Consider the following 23,941-nt stretch of genomic DNA (forward strand, 5'->3'; position numbering starts at 1 on the left):
AATAAATCAGACTGGATCGCAGTTAAAGTAATAAACAGAGGAGCGTTCTTCCACACAACATTTATTCACGAACACCAAAGACGAACTGATACATATACATAATTGACATCACAGTTTCTTTTTACAAACAAACATTACCGCCATCTATTGGCGATCTATGGATACACAATCCTAAACTTAACACTCCCCCCCATGCATCCGTAACGGATGCATCAATTTTATTGAACTTCAAGATTATAAAGTCTTTCAATTGGTCTTCTAACAACACCCTTATCTAACTGAATCTCACAAGATCTAATTCTATCATCTCTTCCGTGAAATAATTCCTTAATCCTACCTATCTTCCAGTTACAGCGTTTCACATTATCTTCTCGTACAAGTACAACATCATTAATTTTAAACACGGGAGAATTCTTTGGAGGTTTTGAAAACATGACTGATCTTAATTCTAACAAATATTCTTTATAAAACCTTTTCCAAAAATGTTCTAATATTAATTGCCTATGCTTCCATCTTTTAATCAACTGAGATCTTGTAGATTCTAGTTTAGATTCAGGTGAAGGCAAAACAGTTAATCTAGATCCAGTTATAAAATGAGATGGTGAAAGAGGATCAGGTTCATTTGGTTCATTGTATACATACGTTATAGGTCTAGAATTAATAACAGCTTCAACTTCAACTAAAACAGTATACAGTTCTTCATAATATAAAGAAGCTTTACCTAAGATACGTTTTAAACAAGTTTTTACAGATCTTACCAAACGTTCCCAGAATCCGCCCCACCAAGGAGCACCTTCTACAATAAATTTCCATTCAAACCCATTTTTACCAAGGAAATTTAGAACCTTTTCATATTTACATAATTTATACAAATATTTTAATTCACGATCAGCAGTCTTAAAGGTTTTAGCATTATCAGAATATATAACTCTACAAATACCCCTACGTGCAAAAAATCTACGTAAGGCTTGAATGAAGCACTCTGTACTTAAATTTGATAACAATTTTAAATGGACTCCTCGAGTCACTGCACAGGTAAACAATGAAATATACACTTTAAATACTTTAAATACATTACACCATCCTTTAAATACAAAGGGCCAGCGAAATCTATGCCACTTACCTCAAATGGTTGAGCTTTCTCCACTCGGTCAGCTGGAAGTGGAGCCGATATCTCATGTCCAGCTTTAGCATTATATTTTTTACAAAATCTACAATCATGTAACACAGATTTTACAAAACGTCTAGCTTTTAAAATCCAAAATTTCCCTCTTACTTGGACTAAAGTTTCATTTACACCACTATGAAGTACCTTTTCATGACAATTCAAAATAATTAAACGAGAAAAATAATTATTTGGTAATATTATAGGCTGAATTTCATCGACATCTAATGATGATTTTACTAATCTACTTCCAACTCTTAAACAACCCTTTTCATCCATTATTGAATTTAACCCAAACAATTTGGAATTATGAGACAATGGTTTTTTACATTTAACATCATTCAACTCTTCAAAAAAATACTCACCTTGTGATAAGATAATCCAATAACACATAGCATTACATATTTCATTTTTGGTCACAGGACCAATCACTCTATTCTGTGACTTTAAATTATTAATGAATCTAAATACATATGATGTGACTCTTAAAAGTTTACCTAAGTCACTTAAGTTTTCTATTTTTAACACAGGTTGTAAAGGTTGAACACTGCTAGTAACTTGAGTCACAACTCTTTCTTCAGCACTATCTACTATGTTACAATGCTCGTTCACTTTAGGCCAATTTATTTCATCTTGATGAAGCCATGGAGGTCCATGCCACCACACTTGATCTACTACAAGATCACTCACTTTAACACCACGTGTGATTTTATCGGCTGGATTATCTGAGCCAGGACAATGATGCCACATGCTCGTGATGTTTTGTCTTGAATTTCAGACACTCGATTTTGTACGAATGTTTTCCATCGCCGTGGTGAGTTCTTTATCCAATGAAGCACAATAAGAGAATCTGTCCATAAATGAATCTTAGCTTGAGTAAAATGCACACGGACTGTAGTTACAAGTCTTGCACCTAACACTGCTGCCATGAGCTCAAGTCTTGGTAAAGATAATTTTTTCAGGGCAGCCACTCTGCTCTTGGCTATCACTAAACTTGTTCCACAACATTTTAAGCTACGGAATTTCATGTACACTGCTGCTCCGTAAGCACTTTGAGATGAATCACAAAAACAATGTAGTTCCAGTGTTTCAGGCGTTTCATCAACATCACGAAAATACCACCGAGGTATCTGGATATTATGTAGATCACATAGTTGCCTATACCATTTATTCCACTTGTCTTGCAATTCTGGTGGGATAATTTCATCCCAATCAACACCTTTCAGCCATAAATCCTGAAACAGAACTTTTGCTTGAATAACATATGGAGCAAGAAACCCAACAGGATCGAAGATTTTTGAAGCAGCTTTTAAAACACAACGTTTTGTTTGGTCATTTGACTGGATGAAATCAATAACGTCTTGTGCATTAAAACAGAACATATCCTTAATTGTATCCCATTGAAGTCCAAGAATCTTTGAGGGGGAATCACAGTCAGGCAATTTAAAGCTAACGAAGTTGTCACTTGATTTATACTGGTTTTTTACAGTATCCGAATTAGAATTCCATTTGGTCAAAGTCATTGATGCCTTTTTCATTATATCAATGACTAGCTTCCTCCTCCGTATCTGATCCACAAATAAAATCGTCAACATACATGAAGTTTTCTAACATTTCTACAGTTCTGGGATGGATGTCTTCAATTTTCTTTATATGATGCTTAATGCAAGCGCTCAGCAAAAATGGACTTGATTTTGCTCCAAACATTACACGACACATCCGATAAACTTGAATTCTCGGATTGCTCAAACTTGAATTCTCATCAATCCACAAAAATCGCATTGAATCCCGATCTTCAGGTGCAACAGAAATTTGTAAAAATGCTTTCTCAATATCTGATGTAAATGCAATTCGATGAAGTCGAAACTTTATTAAAACTTTCAAAAGTTCAGGAAGAAGATTTGGTTTTTGTAGTAAATTATCATTCAGAGATTCAAGATTTTTTTCCTTTGAAGAAGCATCATAAACAATGCGAAGCTTTGTAGAATTATGATCTTCACGGATGACAGCACGGTGAGGTATGTAGTAAGTTCGTCTCCCAGATGGAGTACCAAGATCGACCTTTTCTATGATTTCTTCCTTAAGTTGATAGTCAATCACTTCTTTATAATGTGCATAAAAGTTCAAGTTTGATTTAAATTGTTCGATCAGATTTAAAAATCGTCTTTCAGCATTCTTAAAATTGTCTCTTAAAGTCACATTCTGATCTTTCCATGGAAGTCTAACTTCGTATCTATTACCCTTTTGTGTAATCGAGTTGTTAAATATTTGCATGGCCATTTCATTTTGTTCTTCGTCAGAAATATTTTTAATTCCTATAGATTCAATATCCCAAAACGATTCGACGCTTTTTAGAAGTTTCTCTTCTACACTTACGTTTAAACACGCATCATGGATTTGAAAGTCTGATGAAGGAAATTTGCCTTGTATACACCACCCAAACAAGGTTTTCATAGCTACGGCATTTCTGTTTATCCTTTTTATTTCTTCGCTTGCTATTTTCCACATAATGTCCGCGCCAATTAAAACGGAAATATGACTCATTCCATCGGCGCCACCACAGTCTGTCAAAGTGATGCCGAATGCTTGGAGGTTGGATTTGATTTCTACATCTGGTACTCGTATATCGGCATTTGTTATGACTGGTACTTCAATGACATCGAGATTTATGGATTTTTCAGGGTCATTAATATTTCGGAGCGTAAGTTCAACTTTCTTTCGACGCCAATGTTTCCCGTTCTTTTCACCGAAGGTATGCAGATTTAAAACAGTTTCTCCTTTCACTGGTAACTGTAATTTTCTTGATAAATCTTCTCGAATTGCAGAGATTTGGCTACCGCCGTCAAGAAGACATCTCACAATACAGTTCTTATTTCTGCCCTAGCATACACTGTTTGAAGCATAATATTAGATCCAGTTTTGGCAGAAGAATTTTGAACAATTTCCGCCGATGTTTCGGTTTCCTTATTTTTTGCACTGGAGACAGCTGATGCGGGATTCACACACACACTTTCATGATGTTTACCGCGGCACTTTTTGCAGGAAAACTGTGTGTTCTTACAGTTGATAGCTAAATGTTTACATCCAAAACACAGAAAACATTTTCCTGTACATTTCAAAATGTTTCGTTTCTCTTCAGAGTTCACCTCAGTACATTTATATTTCGTATGATCTTCTTTGTCACAAAATATACATTTATATCCAATTGTTGATAAAGCTGAAGCAGTCGGAACTTTCGGTTTATAATTCGAATAAACTTTCGTGCGTTGTTCATTTTGACGAAAGTATGGTTTCTGATTCGTTTTCGCAGAATTCATTAAACTTGCAGCTTCTCGACAGTTAACTTCCTTTTTTAAGAATTCTATAAGTTCCTTTATATCAAATCCTGCTTCCATATTTCGACTTCGATTAAATTCCAAATTTAATTCCTCTGGAAATTTCTGCAAAATGATAGGACAGAGAATATTTCCATAACTTCCAGAAGTAACCTTTAACGATTCTAAACTTCAAATGTTGACTTCGCATTCATCGTACAGCTTACGCAGTGCTTTAACATTTGAAATGTTTCCCACTGGTTCAAGGGATAATAATTTATTCATATGCGAGGTGATAACAACATCTTGTCTTCCAAAACGTTCTTTCAACATTTCTACTGCGGAATCATAATTCTGGTCACTTAAAGCTAAACCGGAAATGGCAGCTAAAGCATTACCTCCAAGTAAGGATTTTAGGTACGCAAATTTTTCAGTTTTTCTCAATCCACTATGATTATGAATTGTATTTTCGAACTGGTTCCAGAAGTCTAACCATTTACACGAATCTCCGTAATAAGCTCCGATTTGCAGACGTGGCAACTTCACTGTTTTCGTTTCAACTGGAAGTGCAACATTAGCAGTTTCGTTCTGATGAACTGTTCTAGAAGATTCCGAATTCTTCTTCAAAAATCGTTGCATTCTTCCTCTCCATATAACAGTTTTATCCTGGTATTCTTGACTTAAGGTAACTTCATTTTCAATCTCCTCCGAAGTTACTTTCGTTTCTATTTCTGAATCTAAACTTTTCAGTTCATTGATTTTCTCAATTAACTGTTCATATAAATCCTCGATTATCTCAATTTTCTCATTCAGCGGAATATTATTTGCTAAATTCGATTCGACTTTGGTTGTCAGTTTCGTAGTTAATTGTCTAACAACCGATCGTTTCTTTTTCAAATTTTCAAGAACGCCCTCCATTTTCGAAATATTCAGTCTGTCGATTTTCTGGTTCATAATAATCCTGGGTTTCGGCACCATAAACAAAATATGAGTAAATCTCTAATAAATCAGATTGGATCACAGTTAAAGTAATAAACAGAGGAGCGTTCTTCCACACAACATTTATTCACGAACACCAAAGACGAACTGATACATATACATAATTGACATCACAGTTTCTTTTTACAAACAAACATTACCGCCATCTATTGGCGATCTATGGATACACAATCCTAAACTTAACACTTATGAACCAAGCAGTCATAGTACATAAAGCATTCCCAAATTATTTTATCGAAATTTATTCCACATTATTTATTCCAAATTATTTTCCAATATTAGTTTCATGTAATAAATGCATAAACACATGAAAAGTCCATTGTGTAAGTGTGTATTATAACTGTCACATTTTAGTAATATGTCCAAGACTTCTTGACATAAAAAAAAAAAAAAAAATTACACAAGGATACAACAAATGATTTTTATGTAAGCAGTTTTCCATGATAAAGAAAAATCTAGAATTTATAATTATATGATATTCATGTGTAAAAATAACAGAAGTTTCCACATTTGCTAGTTATAATTATACAGTACAGTCAAAAGTCGTTAATTCGGACACCCATAATTCGGAATGATCTATAATCCGGACCTCAAAACTAAAAACTTTCTGCGCATGCGCCGCGTTGACACATGCGCATAGGCGTTTACGCGTGTGTGTAAGACCTCTTACGACTGCGCATATGAGTGTGCGCAAGTGCAGAATACGTTTTCGCATGCGCGTTTTATGTATAATGGACTTATAAGCTAAAATTATCTAATTATCTATTTCAGTTAATGTTGATGATTGCGTTGTTCCTTAATTTTCGAATTGGATCCGGCTTATTATTTTTTGCAGACTGTAAGAGCAATTTTATAAAAGTAAGCTTAAACTTTCGATTATATCAAATAGAATTTCTGATATATATTTGTTAATATGTAAAGGATCTCAAGCGAAAGTATGTTTTGAAATCCGAAATCTGTTTATCAATTTCACGCTGCTCGGCGGGGGGAACGCCGCAGCAGGCGCGTAATGAATTGGAAGTTGATCTGTCAGCACTATCCTTATCTTCAGGGCAGATGTTTTTATTTTATTTGGCTTATAATTCCTTACCAAATTAGTATTTCATCTCGATGTGCTCCGTCTTTGATGTGATTTAAAACAAGTTCCTCGTCATTATAATTCGTTTCCGATAGCGAAGAAAGTGACAGAGGTTAGTGAAAACGAAAAAATTTCGATTGACAAATTAGTCGATGTTCTCGACACAGCAATTATAGGTATTGAACAGCGGAACTTTGTAACTGAACAAGAAATTATGTCTGTTTAATAGAATTAAAGAGAAAGTATTATCACATGAAACGAAGCAAAACTTAAACAACTTACATTGAAAGAAATGTTTAATAAAGTAAACAAATAAATATTAAGCTTTTTCTTTTAGCAAATTTTGATACCCTTTAGATCATAATTGTTCTTTATTTCATAAATTACGGTTTCATATATTTAATTTTAGAATTTCTGCATGCTATCTTACGAGATTTAAACTGATGATCTATAATAAACTGATAATCCAGAATCGCCTAAGTCCCGACGAGTCCGGATTAACGACTTGACTGTACTACACTACAGTCAGATCCTCAGATCTTTCATTTATCTAACCTTAATTTTAGAGCACAGAAAGTATCCTTGTTCCTTCATTCTAACTTTGCCCATTATACTTAGAAACCAGTCAGTACTTCAATGAATTCCAATTGTAACTTAAAATGGTGCTACCTAATATCAGAAGAAAATCAGCAGGAATTTCAGTACAGAAAAAGGTATGCAAATACCTATTAAAACTAATGCACAGCAACAAATATTTCCTACATACAAATGCAGATTGTATCATATTTGTCTACATTTCTAGTGTGGTAAAAAATCTATCAAATGAATAGGAAGCCACAGTTATTTTCTAGGTATCATTTTTTTTTAAATGCTAGAGTATCGTAAATTTTCATTCTTCTCCATTCTCTAAGTTCCCCATTCTTCTTCTATAAATGTTTCCTGCATACTACTAATATCCTATCACTAGTTCTCTGAACACAAATGATAAATATTGCACTTGTAAACACGCTTAAAAAAAAAAAAAAAAAAAAAAAAAAAAAACTAGTATATAGTTTTATTGTATTAAATATTTCAACAATGTATGGAAAATAAAGATTTAATTAAAAACATGAAAAGTATTCAAAGGAAGTTTAAAAGGATGTTATTCACAGAAATTTTAGATTTTTTTTCTTTTAACATACAGTTTAAGGGCTGGATTGACGTACAAGCTACACAAGCTACAGCTTAAGGGCCCCCCACTTTCTTGAGGACCCAAAAAATTAAAATATAGTATAAATAGTATTAAAATATATTATAACAGACTTATAAAGGTCCCCAAATCTCAAATAGCTTAGGGCCTTATCAAGTCTAAATCTGGCTCTGTACAGTTTGCTATTAATCTCTCTGTTATTTCAGCACAGACAGAATTTCATTTTTTGTTTCTGAAAACCTGCTACAAAATTCTTATCAAGAATAGAAAAGTTGAGCATTGATTTCTTTTTTTTTTTTTTAATGAAATACAGAAATAATGAATTGAAAATTACTTTACCAATTACATATTTTACTTGACCATTTATTTTTAATCACCTGAGTAATCTCTACCAAAAATATGTGGTCAGTCTCATTCCTTGCAATTTAAATTTTTAAGTGTTTATGATCCCTTTCAGTTAAAATTTTACAATGGGCAAAGGCAATGCAAGTAACTTTACAATATCCAGAATGTACTATTTTTATAAACTAATTTTATTCCTAGCATAAATTTATGACACTCAGTCTTTAGATTCTAAGTTTTCTAATCTAAAGCATTAAAAATCAAAGTGAGATTTTGAGAATGCTTTTAAAAACAAAACACTGCAATGTTTCATTTTCATATATTTCAAAGGTATAAACAGCTTCACATTTACTACAATGAGCAACATTAGTCAGGTACCGAGTTTTTAGAAATTTAGATCTAAATTTATGGTAATGTGTACAGGAATTCCTGCGGTAATATATTGTTAACTGCCAGTGATTTCCTTGGACATTTGGTAAATCAGACTTTTTTGTTTGTTATAATTGCAATCTGATTCTTAGCCCTAATCCTTCCTTATACTATAAATTAAAATATAGTTCATTATGATACGATTGTCTGATGTAATGTTTTCCCTGCTTAAATTATAAATAGTGAAACTTTTTCCCACATTTTAAAGATTTGAAGAATGTTCAGAAATCAGTAAATTCCTGCATAGTATCTTTTTCCAAACCACAGAATTTCCTAACTTCCCAAAATTCTAAATCATGTTAACTTTTATTCTTTTGTATGTCATCAGTTTTGATAGATTTGGGGAAAAGTTTAATAATTGAAGCAAGTAAAAAAAAAACAGTTAAGCATATTGCACACATTAAAAAATATTATAAATTATTACATTTGCTAACTCTTCACTAATTAAAAAAGTCCTGAAGTCCTGTTTATTTATTTATTTATTTATTTTTTTATTTTGTTAGCTTTTCTTTGGGATGGGAAGAGGTAATTATATTATTAGTAATTATATTGATTTATTTAATTTTTTAACTCATACATAAAGCATATTTATAGCAAATGAATGGAAAAAAACTACATTTGAATTTTATCCTAAAATCTAAAAATTTAAAAAAATGGGATTCGTGGATAAATTAGAAAATCTTGAGTGTATTCTATAAAGAATTTCCCCCTTCTTTACTGCATTTCTTCATGGTGTAATTGGCAGTATGTCCATCTAATAGTCAGAAGATCTAAAGTTCTAATCCCAGTTAAGTGACTGTGGATTTTTTACTGTTCCCACTTAAAAAAATTTTTTTAATTGCCCTGTATGTTTTACCAGAGTTAAAATGTAGTGAATAATAATTCATCACCATTAGTATTTGGCACCTGGGTCCCCACCTCCCCAGTCACCCTTTAAATGGGAAGAATTAAGTAAGTAAGGAATTTTCTCCTTCCTTGCCATGAGTCATCGCGATATCATTGGAAGCATTTCTGGCTACCATCAGCAAGTCCAGAGTTTGAATCTCTGCAGCAGCATTACTGATTTTTCATTTACTACAATTTCCTGCTCTGATAAATTTTTAATGAATCTCCAACCTTAGGGTAAAAATTTTCAGCAACAGGCTATTGTCAACCCACAATTCTTGACATAGGTGATTTTTCCTTTAAGTTTTCAGTGATATTAAAAATTTTTTTCTCAGAAAGGAGACTGTCAGTGCTGTTTTAACTGTTATTTGAAATATGGAGAGTTTTACCAGATAGGTCAAAAGGTGCATAAAAAATAAATGTGTTTGCAGCTTCTCTTAATTTCAAATCAATTTTGAACAGAAATTCCTTTTTTTAAAAATATGAAATCATGTACAACAAAATTATTCATCTCTTATTAGATTTATTATGTATCAAAATATTCAAATGAATTTTTTTTAAGAATAGTTTAATTACGGATTTAAAATCTGTCTTTATTAAAAGCTCAGCATAAAAACATTAAAAAAAACCCTGTTCAATAAAATTATTATATTACTTTACTATTCCTCCCCAGCCTTTTTAGTATTAGCTTCTGAAAATATTTAAAATATTTTCATACAACAAAATTTCTATAAAAATGTCTTATTAGATATAGCAATGTAGAAAGGAAGGGAAGCAGAAAGAAAGTTATTATTATTTATGAGAAAGATAGGATGCCATCTGACTTAATGAAAGAGCAGCTTAAAATTTTATGGAACTGTCAGTTTCTGCAGCCATCTCAGAAAAGTTGTAAAAAAAAAAAAAAAAAAAAAAAAAAGAGAGAGAGAGAGAGAGAGAGAGAGCTAAACAAACACTGTTTCTGACATTATTCCGGGGGAACTTACACCACTTCTACAACAACTGGATAGCCATTCAAAGAATATTTATATAACCTGCATCACAAAATGATGAACACCTGCTGATAACCACTCATTACAAGTTTTATAAAAAGTGGATATCAAGAAGGTCACAAAATTTTACCAGAATCAGAAAATCCTGAGACAATCCACTGAACTAATCCTGATTGCTCATGTTTTTTGGGTTGTGATTGAGAAAGCAACACTAGTGAAAAGCTTAAAAAAAAGGATATCTAATGCTTTTGACGGTTCTGAAAATATTACACATGGAAACACTGACTTAAAGATGACAATGAATATGGTGATGACTTGCAAGCTGTAGCAGATGATGGAGACAGCAATACCAGCAACACTGAATTATTTGAGGCCTAGTGACTAGCACTGGACAATAAAAGGAACAAGCAAGATTCAAATTACAAGGAAATAGAAATGAAAATATCTTATTAGCTATTGTAATGTAGAAAGGAAACGAATAGAGAACAGGACAGTAGAAAGGAAATTATTTTATTAGATAATTACTATGCCCTTTTCCAATGGCGGGCACTTGCCTATAACAGCACTAGCCACTACTAAGGCCAAAAGTGCTGGTCATTTTATTGTGGAGGCACCTAATAGGTGGCCACTGTTACCTCCTATGAAATGACAGACAATTTTACATCCATGCCTTCTCTCAGATTCGCACCCGGGCCCTTTGGTATCACAGTCAGGCTCTCCTAACCACTATACCATCTGGGCGGCAGATATTACTATGTATTCTGCTGCCCAGACAGTACAGTGATTAGGGGAGCTGACTACAATACTGAAGGGTCCGGGTTCGAATCCCATAGATGGCATGGATGTAAATTGTCTGTCCTCTCATAGGAGGTAAAGGTGGCCACCTATTAGGTGCCTCCAGAATAAAATGGCCACCACTTTTGGCCTTAGGGAGTGGCTAATGCTAAAAAGGCAAGTGCCTGCCGTAAAAAAACACCTATGTATTCTAATTGGAATGTAGAGTTCTTTTGGCCTTAGTGGCTAATGCTAAAAAGGCAAGTGCCTGCCATAAAAAAACACCTATGTATTCTAATTGGAATTTAGAGTTCTTTTAAAGAAATAATATTGTAATAGTTACTACTAGGTTACCCATGACTACTTTTCATTTGTGATGTTTTTACTGGAACCGTGCCCCTTGCCAATTAAATTACTAGCATAATTTTCTCCTCTCGAATTTTGGATAAAAATATGTTAAAAAAAAAGGAGAAAAACATGCAAGGAATTATGGTATAACCTTTTGATGTAATAGCTCTTAACCACTATAAGCAACAAAATGTCTTAAGTTGGTAAATATTTACAATGTCTGCAGCATGAAGAAAAGTGACTAAATAAATTTGTTAACTGTCAAAAAAATTATTCTTAGCTCTTAGCAAAGGTTTGATCAGAGGAAAGCAAGGAACAAAAAAATAAATATTTAAAAAATTTAATTAGAATGCAAAATTATCTGTATTAAACAACTGAAACTTACTTTATTTGCCCTGTCTGTTAGTATAATCTAAATAGAAAGATGATTTAGGGTAAGGGTTCCCAAAGGGGCTGCTGATGATCAACGGGTCGAATGGAGATCGATAAACAAATATGCACTGGAGTTAAAAAAACATAGTCAAGATCCCATTGGTTACAAAAAAAAATTAATTATAAAATTGATAATTGATTGCTGATTTAAATCTGTAGCATGTAGTGAGGAAGAAATAATATAAAATAAAGGGAAAGTATGCCCACTGCTCCTCCCTGGCTTACAGCTAAAAACAAGTCATGAAAAATTTAAATAAGAATATACTACATTACAAATAAATACAAATATAATGGAAATACACTCCATTTATGAAAAGTTCTATATATATTGCAAAAAATAAAATAGTAAAATTAATCATATAACAAAATTCAAAAACAAAGAACATTACTAAAATCTCATTATTTTTATTACAATGCAATTTAATAATATTACCCAAAGCTGTGTAAAATATATCATATTCTGTTATTTTAAATTTCCACAATATGTCATTTTAATTTTTTATTAAAGATTTCTATATTTTTATTATTTTATGAGGTATTTTAATTATTACCTGTAATTTGAAAATTTGCTGAAAACTGAAGCTAGTATTTTAATATTATTGAATAAACTGAATACAGTCAAAAGTCGTTAATTCCGACACCCATAATCCGGAATGATCTATAATCCGGACCTAAAAGCTACAAACTTTCTGCGCATGCGTCAACTCGACGCATGCGCGTAAGACCATTACCGCTATGAATTTGCGTGTGCACGTGCGCAAAATACGTTTACGAATGCGCGTTTAATGTATAACGGACGGGATAAGCTAAGCTAAAATGATCTAATTATCTATTTCAGTTAATGTTGCAGATTGCGTTGTTCCTTAATCTTTGAATTGGATCCGGATTATTATTTTTTGCAGACTGTTAGAGCAATTTTATAAAAGTAAGCTTGAACTTTCGATTATGTCAAATTATGTAAAGGATATACAAAGCGAAAGTATCTTTCGGAGTCCATTAAACAAAAAGTGGAATTGCTGCAAAAAATGGATAAAGGCATATCCTTTGTTTATCTAAACTTTGTTTATCTTTAACGCTGGGGTAGTGTGCAATGAATTGGAAGTTGATCTGTCAGCACTATCCTTATCTTAAGGGCAGATGTTTTTATTTTATTTGGCTTATAATTGCTTACTCAATGTAGTATTTCATATCGATGTACTCCACCTTTGATATGATTTAAATCAAATGCCTCGTCATTATAATTCACTTCCGATAGCGAAGAAAGTAACAGAGGTTATTGAAAACGAAAAAATTTCGATTGACAAATTAGTCGGTATTCTCGACACAGCAATTATAAACAGCGGAACTTTGTAACTGAACAAGAAATTATGTCTGTTTATAGAATTAAAGAGAATGTATTATCACATAAAAAACGAAGCAACTTAAACAACTTACATTAAAAGAAATGTTTAATAAAGTAAACAAATAAATATTAAGCTTTTTTTTGTAAATTTTGATACCCTTTAGATCATAATTGCTCTTTATTTCATAAATTATGGTTTCATATTTTTAATTTTATAATTTCTGCATGCCATTTTACCAGATTTAAACTGATGATCTATAATCCGGAAAAATCGATAATACGGAATCGCCGAAGTCCCAACGAGTCCGGATTAACGACTTTTGACTGTAGTATAGAATAAAACTCCAAATTCAAGTTTAGTGATAGTATTTCATTATTTTTAAACAGATTAGTTATTCAAGATTACTGGAATTCACAAATATCAAAGCAGACAAGAAACTTAGCAGCACTGCTTTTCCTTGCATTGTCTTTCAATTAATAATTATTCTTCAGAATGAAAGCATAATTTGCAATGTAGGTTATGATAGGGACAACACACTCAATCTTACTTTCTCTGCTTCCTTAGTATCATCAAACAGTCTTTTTTGCCTTCTTGCTGGAACTGGTCGTGCACTTTCCCAGGCTTCTAACCACATATTTCCCGGAAGAAGCATACGTTGACTCAAGTGATCTAAAAAGTAATAATAATTTTGTTTCATACAGAGATTTTCAAAGCTACCTTTATATAATAATGCTTCAAATGACACTAAAGAACAAAAGATGAGAACTATACACAAATATATCCCATGATGGTTAAAAATGTCCAATTATTTAACTACATCTTATAAAAAATGTAATGCAGAAATATCAAATGGCAGATTATCATAAACCAAACAAAAAAGGCTGAACTTGATTTAACTTAAACAATAAAAAGGAATACAGTATAACTGATATCAAAAAGCACAAGAGAAGGCTACTTGCTTAAACTATTTTCCATCTTTAATTCCCAGTAAACAAGAAAGCAGAATATCAGAATTTTTAAAACTTTTCCTATAAAGCCAATTACTCAAAAACACTTCACTTCTAGACGGAAGATCCCCATTCTATAAAGACTATCAAAAACGTCTATGCTTAAACCACGATTCAAGCACAAATTTAATGGCAATAAGTTTCCTCTAATCAGCACATCATCCAGGGTGGCAATAAAATCAGAATGCAGATGATATGATAGGAAGCAAATAGTAGATGTAGAATTTAATGGTAAAATGTAAGAGTTAAAATAACTTTTAGACTACAAACACTAAACTAAACTAAAAAAAGACTCACATTTTGTAACTTTTTTTCCAGTCTCTTCATCAGTAACTTCTTCTTCTATCAGATCTCGAGGAGAATACCACCTTACAAAATCTTCTAATACAGATTTAGGATTTGCAGCCTGTGAAAGATTCCAATTTCAAATTGTAAAAGAAAATTTAGAAAAAATTGTTGGACCAAAATCTTGAAAGCAAATCATAATAATGCACAGTGAAGAGAATATATATGAAGAAATATGAACATGCATTTTAATTTTCATAAATGCAATAAATATGAAGTTTAAAGAATTTTAAAAAATTCATTTTTAAAATAAATATTTTAATAGGTTGTGACAGAATGTGAGCTCTGTTTGCTAACCATTGTCTTGTGGCATCATTTGGATAAGGATGGAAAGCATGGTGCCACAAAGTGTCTAAGTGTGCCTGGCATCAGTAAATGACCTTGAGAATCAAATTAAGGTTTGTTAGACAGAAGTCAAAGATTGCACCAAAAGTACATAAAAGCATTCACTGATGATATGTTGATATGTTTCCTAGTCCCTTTTGCAGATTGGTCACAGAGGTATATAAAACTGTTTAATATTAATTGATAATATCAGTAATATAATATCAGTAAATGACCTTGAGAATCAAATTAAGGTTTGTTAGACAGAAGTCAAAGATTGCACCAAAAGTACATAAAAGCATTCACTGATGATATGTTGATATGTTTCCTAGTCCCTTTTGCAGATTGGTCACAGAGGTATATAAAACTGTTTAATATTAATTGATAATATCCTTTAGTAAGATAAAATAACACGCTGAACAATTATTAATTTAGAAGTCAAACAACAAAAATCAGCGTTATACAGGGTGCGACAACATTCATAGCGTAATTTGACTTGTGTAGTACAATGATGTACTGCATGAATGCGGATCAGCTCGTGCCGCATTCATGTACTAATGATCTGCCATTTCGAGTATGACAGTGAATTGGATTGGTGGAGTGCACAGCATCGTGCCTTTGCTGTTGAAAGTTATTTCAAGAATAACTACTCTGTTATTGCCACCCAGCATCTATTTCGGCAACATTTCAACTTGGGACTTCTTAATTTTAATTTTTTTTTTTTTTTTTACTCCTTCACTAAATTGTGCCATTTTCAATTACAATTAACTCTTGGATTTTAGCACCATAAAACAAAAACCAGTTGTCAATAGTTCAATTTAATAAAGAGATATTCTTACCTGGATATTCTGAGTTTTTCAAGAGAGTAAGTAATTGAAACTGATTTAAATGTTAATCCTTTATTTGACAAAATATAAAGAAAGACACACACGATTCTACAATGATATACTACATTTACTCGCTACAGCAGAACACTAATTCTAATTAGTTTATAGCATACTAGCGATATCTACTAATCTAGATATCGCAAAAGAATTTTAGATTCCTCACAATGAACATATAAAACAGTTTTTTTAGGTTTCTTGAAATTGATAAAAGAGATACAAAATGCAGTAAAATATGCAATGGTCATTCGACATATGGACTAAAAACTGATAAGTAAAAACAATTCAACAAATGAAAGATTAATTAATAAATTAATATTCCGCTATATAATAAGCACCATTCGCATTAGTTCTCTGAAAAATTATTCTGTAACAAACGCTTTCTACGAGCGGAAGAATAACAACTAAAAAACAATGCTTTAACGCAATCTGGACATTTGTATTGCATTGAGGTTAACAAAGCTTTTTGGTAACCTCAATGTAATTCATTTTTATGGTCCAGATTCCTCCAGATATTAATCTCATATAATTAAGAAATGATTTTTATTATCAGTTACCTATTCATTATAAATTTATTCATCATAAACACTTCTCAGATCCTGCAACTGATGCTGGTAAAGAATCTTCGCCGACGACATTCCAAACATAAGTGTCAACTATATACAGGGTGCGGAAACGTTCATAGTGTAATTTGATTTACGTAGCACAATGACGTACTGCATGAATGCGTGCCAGCTCGTGCCGCACTCATGTACTAATGAGCTGCCATCTCGAGTGTGACAATGATATGGATCGTTGGAGTGCACAGCATCGTGCTTTTGCTGTTGAAAGTTATTTCAAAGAATAATTACTCTGTTATTGCTACCCAGCACGTCTATTTCAGCAGCATTTCAAATTGGGATGTTATGAGAAAGTTCCAGATGAACGAACCATTGCAACAGACATTTCCAAGTAGAGCAATTTTCTGTTTTTTTGACATTTCCTGGGCCGCCTCGCTCACCTGATCTTGTGCAGACTATTTCCTTTGGGGCCACCTGACACAAGAAGTTTTCTGAACACGTTGTGCCACCATTCCTGAGTAGAAGGATCGCATCAGAACTGCCATCGGCAATGTCCCAGGGAATATGTTACATCGAGTTATGGCAAGCTTCCAACGCCGCCTAGATGAATGTGTTTGCAGAGGGGACATCATTTGACAGGCATCATAATCAAAAAGTAATCCACGCAATTGATGAAGACTTACACTTTAGTAAATGGCACACCTTTAACTATGAATTGACATAAGAGGTAATAAATAAATTACAGTTACTGCCTTAAGGTGTGTTTTTAATATCCTACTATGAATGCTGCCACACCCTGTATTTGCAAATTTTCATAGGACTAGTTTCGATAGTTTTACCGAACCATCATCCTCAGCTGCCATCGTGCAAATGGCAGCTGTTGTTTGATTTCTAAATTAGCTATCATTTATCTTTCTCTTTTCCTTCTTTTTTTTTTGGGGGGGGGAGAGAATCCAATTATTTTCCACAATAGTTAAGTGTAAATTTTAATACTTAAGAATAAAATAATTTCTCTTTGATTCAATATAACTTTATGAATATATACCATTAATAAATTCTTGCATAAGCACAGCCATAACTGGTGATTAATTATAAAGAACAGATTTTAACTGATGGAACATACAGTTAATCTAAATAAATATTTTATATGATGATTTGTTATTTGCAAATAGAGCACAGGGCATACTTGCTAGTGACTTGTGAATACTATCATACTAGCTCTTCTAGCAGTCTTTTGAATTCTGCCTATCTTCGAGGCTTCTTATAATCCACCATGAGAAATCAGATAAACGGTGATAATGAGGCATTGCCTCAAATGATACTTGTGTTAATTTCTTTTGAACGTTTCCCTCAGTCAACATTTATTAGCAATATTAAATCTGAAACCAATAGCAAAAGTGAAGCACCTTATTCAAGAGAAAACACCTGAAGATAAAAGCATAAGATTTTTTTATAATGAAAAGTAATATTTTGAAAAAAGCTGAAAGAGTTCATTTGAATGTTTATAAATTACAGTAAAATGTCTTTAATTCGGACTCGTCGGGACTTCGGTGATTCCATGCAGAAATTATAAAATTAAAAATATGAAACCATAATTTATGAAATAAAGAACAATTATGATCTAAAGGGTATCAAAATTTACAAAAAAAAAAGCTTAATATTTATTTGTTTACTTTATTAAACATTTCTTTCAATGTAAGTTGTTTAAGTTGCTTCATTTTATGTGATAATACTTTCTCTTTAATTCTATAAACAGACATAATTTCTTGTTCAGTTACAAAGTTCCGCTGTTCAAGTCCTATAATTGCTGTGTCGAGAATATCGACTAATTTGTCAATCGAAATTTTTTCGTTTTCAATAACCTCTGTGTCACTTTCTTCACTATCGGAAGTGAATTATAATGACGAGGAATTTGATTTAAATCATATCATAGATGGAGTACATCGAGATGAAATACTACATTTAGTAAGGAATTATAAGCCAAATAAAATAAAAACTTCTGCCCTGAAGATAAGGATAGTGCTGACAGATCAACTTCCAGTTCATTGTGTGCTGCGACGTCCCCCCCCCCCCCGCAGAGCAGCGTGAAATTGATAAACAGATTTCGGAATGGTTAGAGAAACAAAGGATATGCCTTTATCCGTTTTTTGCAGCAATTTCACTTTTTGTTTGATGGACATCGAAACATACTTTCGCTTTGTAGATCATTTTGGCAGCTCCAGCACTGGAAATTCTATTTGACATAATCAAAAGTTCAAGCTTACTTTTATAAAATTGCTCTAACAGTCTGTAAAAAATAATAAGCTGGATCCAATTTGAAGATTAAGGAACAACGAAATCTGCAACATTAACTGAAATAGATAATTTTAGCTTAGCTTATACCGTCTGTTATACATTAAACGCGCATGCGTAAACGTATTATGCGCATGCACAAAGGTATTACACGCATGCATCACCGCATTATATGTTGACGCATGCGCAGAAAGTTTGTAGCTTTGAGGTCCGGATTATAGATCATTCCGGATTAACGACTTTTGACTGTATTACATTAACATTTTCCTATTTATTTAAGCTGCAGTATACAAAGAATCAGATTTAATTAATTAATTTTATAACCCTCTTAGGATTCATGTTTCCTACAGTTCAAAGAATAAATGACAAAATTTATGGCACATGTAATATAAGTAACCTCCACTTAATATGTAGCTAGTTTTGTGAGAATTTCTGTTATACAAAACATAAATAATGATACTGCAAACAAGGTTAAATTAGGTTAACAGAAATACACTGTTTTGTTTTCATGACTATCAAAAATGTATTCATTAAAATATTAACATCTGATAAATGCATAACCAAATATTTATGCTAAATAATTCACATTATTTGTAACCTTAATGAATATAATTGAACAAAACAAAGACTTCCTTATTGGAAAAATAGCTTCTACAAAATCTATATTTCAAAGTTTTCACTTTTTTATTTTATTTAGATTGTTATTTTACTTTTCATTATGGATCATTATAAATTCTGCCATGGGAACATTTATGAACTTTTGAATACTGTGTTTCTTTCAGCAAAAAATTGTACAGCTATAAAATTTTAAAATGATTAGCTAAACACACACTTTCCTATATATTTTTCAAATAAAACAATGAATTTTAGAATTACATGAAATTAACATTAAGTGCTATTTGAATTACATCTGATTTTATCCGATTCCCTCTTAATAATTCTCAGTTATTTTTATAAGCCATATCATCAGAATCTTATTTTATTACTAATTTAGTACTACCTCACAGATTTAATGATTCAATTACACTTAGGATGTAATTAAATGCATTTAAAAAAGGAATGCGTACTTTAAAAGCTTCCATATCAGACATGAGACAAGCACTTTGCATTCTTGCTCGAAGAGCTGCTCCTTCAGCATGAGTTCCCAACTGCACTAAAACTTCTGCTTGCTCCTCTAATAAATCTTCAGTAACTGGAGCAGGTTCCTAAATAAATTCAAAATCTGCATTGGGTTATTAGTGTAATGTATAACTCTAAAATATTTCTTCAAAACTGTCAAAATATGTATTAAAACAGTTTTAAATATTTATAGATTACACAAGTGAAATTGCAACATTTGAAAACATAGAATATTTCACCCCATGCAAAGCTTCACACATACTTTAGTATATGATCTATCAACAACTTCAAGGTTTGGTGTCATCCAGGCCTTGAAGATAGGACACAACCATCAACTTTAACACATCAGAAATATAACAGCAGCTGTGCACATTACGGGTTATAGAATTATAAACTATTATTTAATAATTATTATGAAATTTTCTTATTATTAAATTATTCATATCTTTCAATTAATTATACTGCTGGACATTAAAATTTACTCCAGGAAAGATAACAAATCACAGTCTTATTTAGCATTAGAAAACACAGAATCTTATTTATAATACAGAATAGGAAGATGATATGATTAAATTTGCATGTGGTTTGATACACAGCATGCAGAATTCAGTATACTGCACTGCAACATCTAGCAGCATTAATAATAGCTGTAATCCAAGTGGCCATTCAGTCGAATGGAGCTTGGATGACAGCATGTGGCTTCAACTCTATGCCAGAGGTTCCTTAATCATAAAAGCTGGTGAGTGATGGCTTGCCAGTCTTTTAGCAACCCATGGCCAGATGTTCTCAGTGGGTCAGAAATCTGGAGAATGTGCTAGTCCAGGCAACAATAGAACATCCTCTGTATAGAGGAAGGTCAAGAAAGCAAGGGGAACATGCGACTGTGCATTATCTTGTTGAACGATGGTGTCATACAGGCCTTGAAGATAAGGCATAGCCACACAGCCTTAGCACATCAGAAATGTAACAGCAACTGTCCATTACAGTCTATGTAAATAGGTACATAGCCTGGCTATATAACCTCACAAGACTGCGAGGGCAACATGTTTGCCCTCTCAGGTGTTCTTGGCTTGCAGTTGCTATGATCCTGCATAGTGTTCAGTAAGACCCTCCTGGTCCATTGATTCCATATTCACTTGACACTCATGTGATCCCAACCAACACAAGCAGCAATGTCATGAAATGATAAACTACAGTCCTGATAGCCCGTGATCCTGCCATAGTCAAATTCCAAAATGTACTGGCATGAGTTTCTCCTTCTTAAACGAGGCACAACACACCATTTATACAAACAACATTCAAATGCAGTTCCGAAATAAGAAACCTAGTGTGCGATCTTTATATTTATACACTATGTAGATGGCATTATTCATAGCTGTTTTGTGTGCATGCACTGTAATGCTAATCATTTAATAACTTGGTCAACATAATACCTTTCCCATGTGATGCAGGTAGATTCTGATTGTTTCTTTGGAAATATTCAGAAAATTTAGAACTTATAGAAATAGAAAGTTTACTATTTGTTTTACTACTGTCCTCTATAACCACCTTCAGGGTCTCTTCATCCAACATCTTTCCATTCTTTCATCACAAATGTTCAGATCTCTTGACCTGAACTTCTGAAACCAATACCTGACAGTACATTTATTCACAGTATCCCTTCCAAATGCCTGCCATATTTCAGAACTTGATGTGGTTGTTGGAAGGCTTATCTTAAAGTCACAGAGAAACAACGATGGATGAGCTGCTTTGATATTTCAATTCCTTTTCCAATGTTGAATGAGCTGTGTGCATGCAACATGCTTACAATGGTGCAGTTCAATGATTTTATTAACCCTCTATAGCTTTTCTGAAGTTTGAATCACTTTGTTTCCTCTCTTTGAGCATCTTGTCATATGCGATATAAAAAAAAAGCAAAGATGTTTTTGATTGTCTTGTAACTGTTAAATTTGGCAACTTTTGCATGTTATGGGAGGAAATTAAGTGATGGGGAAGTTCCATTTGGCCATGTAAAGTATTTTCATAACTGATGCATCACTCTGGACAGCATGCACATTCTTTGTTAAAGTGAAGAAAGACATACGACTGCACAATTCTTCATTATTATAATTTCTGATTTTAAATCAAATCAATGACTCGATGCAAAATATATCTTTAGAATAATTATTATGGATTTTATAAGAAGAGTGAGTTAAAAATTAATAATTTTTTCCACTATTTTAAATTTAGAGGCATTGACTGCATGTTCTAATATGATTTCCCTGATTTACATGAATACATGAGTTAAATAAATGAGTGATTTAAGAAAGAATTTACCTGAGTGACTGGAATGTAGAGAGGTTCATCACAATTAAGCAGCTTTATATCTCCAAGCTGCCTTAATCTTCCTTCAGGATGCTTTTTTCCTAAGTAATATAACAAACAGAAATATGCAGAATGTGAAAGCACATACATATAAAAACAGAAAATCTTCCATTTAAAAGTATGTGCATCTCAGTTAAGTATGGAAAAATGCTAATTATCAAATAAAAACTTTCTAAATTGAAATTCAGTGCTTTACATTGTTTGTTAAATTCCATCATCTTTTTTTTTTGGGGGGGGGGAACAGAATATGTATATAAATGTGTAAGATAAAAAATATAAAATCAAACTTCTAAATTTAATTGTCTATAACCGCTTTTAAGTTTATTTAATTTGGGAACTTTATCTCTCTGTTTTAGAAATAACGCTATAAATCTAAACTGTGTCATTCGAATTAATCATGCGATTTTACATAACGCTTAATGCATATATCTCTTGCCCAATCAAAATAATTGTAAACCAAAACTTTCACTCCCTCCCTTCTTCCTCTGCATTACTACTGCAACATTCTTTCTCTTCTGGCTTATGCTTTCATCCTGTTAAGACACTTTGCTGCAATCATCTATATTTGCTTCTGTTGCTATAGTATCAAAATTATTCTGGAAATAGGCACAATTGGAGTGCCAAGTGAATTGTGGCCACCACTGTAAATTTAAATAAATATAGAATGTAATTTGCTCGACTGTTTATTCTTCATCAAAATGGATGGACGCTCTCAGCATCAAGTATCAATGTCATCAGTATTTCAGCATATCTACGTCTTAGTGTTCTTACATTCAATGCTTCCAAAATTGTGCTAATATTACATATATATATATATATATTGTTACGTTTTTCCTCTACCTATTCTTTTGACACCAGTTGTTACGTTTTTCCTATTCTTCTGATTCTGACACCAGTTGTTACGTTATTTTCTTCCTTCACGTTCTTGCGGGGTTCGTAGATTTGGAGTGAATAACGACGACACTTGATGAAGTATTGAAACACACTTTATTTAGACAATATTGTCAGGACAGCTCCAAAACACGTTTTACAGTCGTCGGAGATCTACTATAAACATGTTGAAACAATCAGCGACACAGCCTTCAGGTTATCAGGCTATCACGGTGGAGCCTTCCTGCAAAGCACCCGAGTCTGCTTTCCGGAGTACAGCTCCCGACTCTGCTTGGTCGTTCTCGGAACTCCACGTACTCTCAAGACTCTCCACGCTACAACTTGCGATGCACCCGATGACACACGAGCACAGCTCCTGACTCTTCGGTTCAGTCTTTCCCGGAGCTCAACACGCTCTCTTGACGATGCACTAACCGCGATACACTAACAGACTCCTTCGGTGGACTCGACGACCCACTCGGCACTCGCTGCCCGCCTGTCAACTCGATCGACTACGCAGGGGTTGACTCGCTAGATGAGACACACTCACGCTCGATGAGAGACGCACTTCCTCTCGATGAAGCGCACTCTTGATACTAACCCGACTGCGGATCAGCAAGGTTTATATAGCTTTTGGCTTGTGTTCGGGAACATTCTGGACTAAACCGGTAAGAATTGGTTCCAGAAGGTTCTCCAACCGTCCATGGTATATCGCCAATTTTGTCGCAACCCTAAAACTGCTTTGCGGGGAAGCCATCTCACCGCGCCTTTACATTTCGTAACAATATATATATATATATATATATATATATATTTAGTATCACTGTTTGGTTGTTTTGTTTGTGGCAATAACTCACTTATTATTATCACAATGCATGTATGAATGCAT

The 23,941-nt window shown here is 33.0% G+C and overlaps 1 protein-coding gene across 2 annotated transcripts in view; it reads right to left on the reverse strand.

Moving 5' to 3' along the window:
* Positions 1-23,941, reverse strand: part of Rab3GAP1 (RAB3 GTPase activating protein subunit 1) — a 391,448-nt gene that overhangs the window by 16,954 nt on the left and 350,553 nt on the right. For both annotated transcript variants that reach the window (XM_085816530.1, XM_085816531.1), the window contains exons 18-21: positions 22,135-22,223; positions 19,767-19,904; positions 14,592-14,700; positions 13,835-13,956 (exon numbers count right to left, since the gene is read on the reverse strand). In XM_085816530.1, coding sequence (XP_085672656.1) covers positions 13,835-13,956; positions 14,592-14,700; positions 19,767-19,904; positions 22,135-22,223 — 458 coding nt within the window. The remainder of the gene's footprint in view (positions 1-13,834; positions 13,957-14,591; positions 14,701-19,766; positions 19,905-22,134; positions 22,224-23,941) is intronic.

This window comes from Stegodyphus dumicola, chromosome 5 (assembly GCF_044657685.1).
Source record: "Stegodyphus dumicola isolate Sdum_Otavi_A_Nest chromosome 5, ASM4465768v1".
NCBI classification, from domain to species: Eukaryota; Metazoa; Arthropoda; class Arachnida; order Araneae; family Eresidae; genus Stegodyphus; species Stegodyphus dumicola.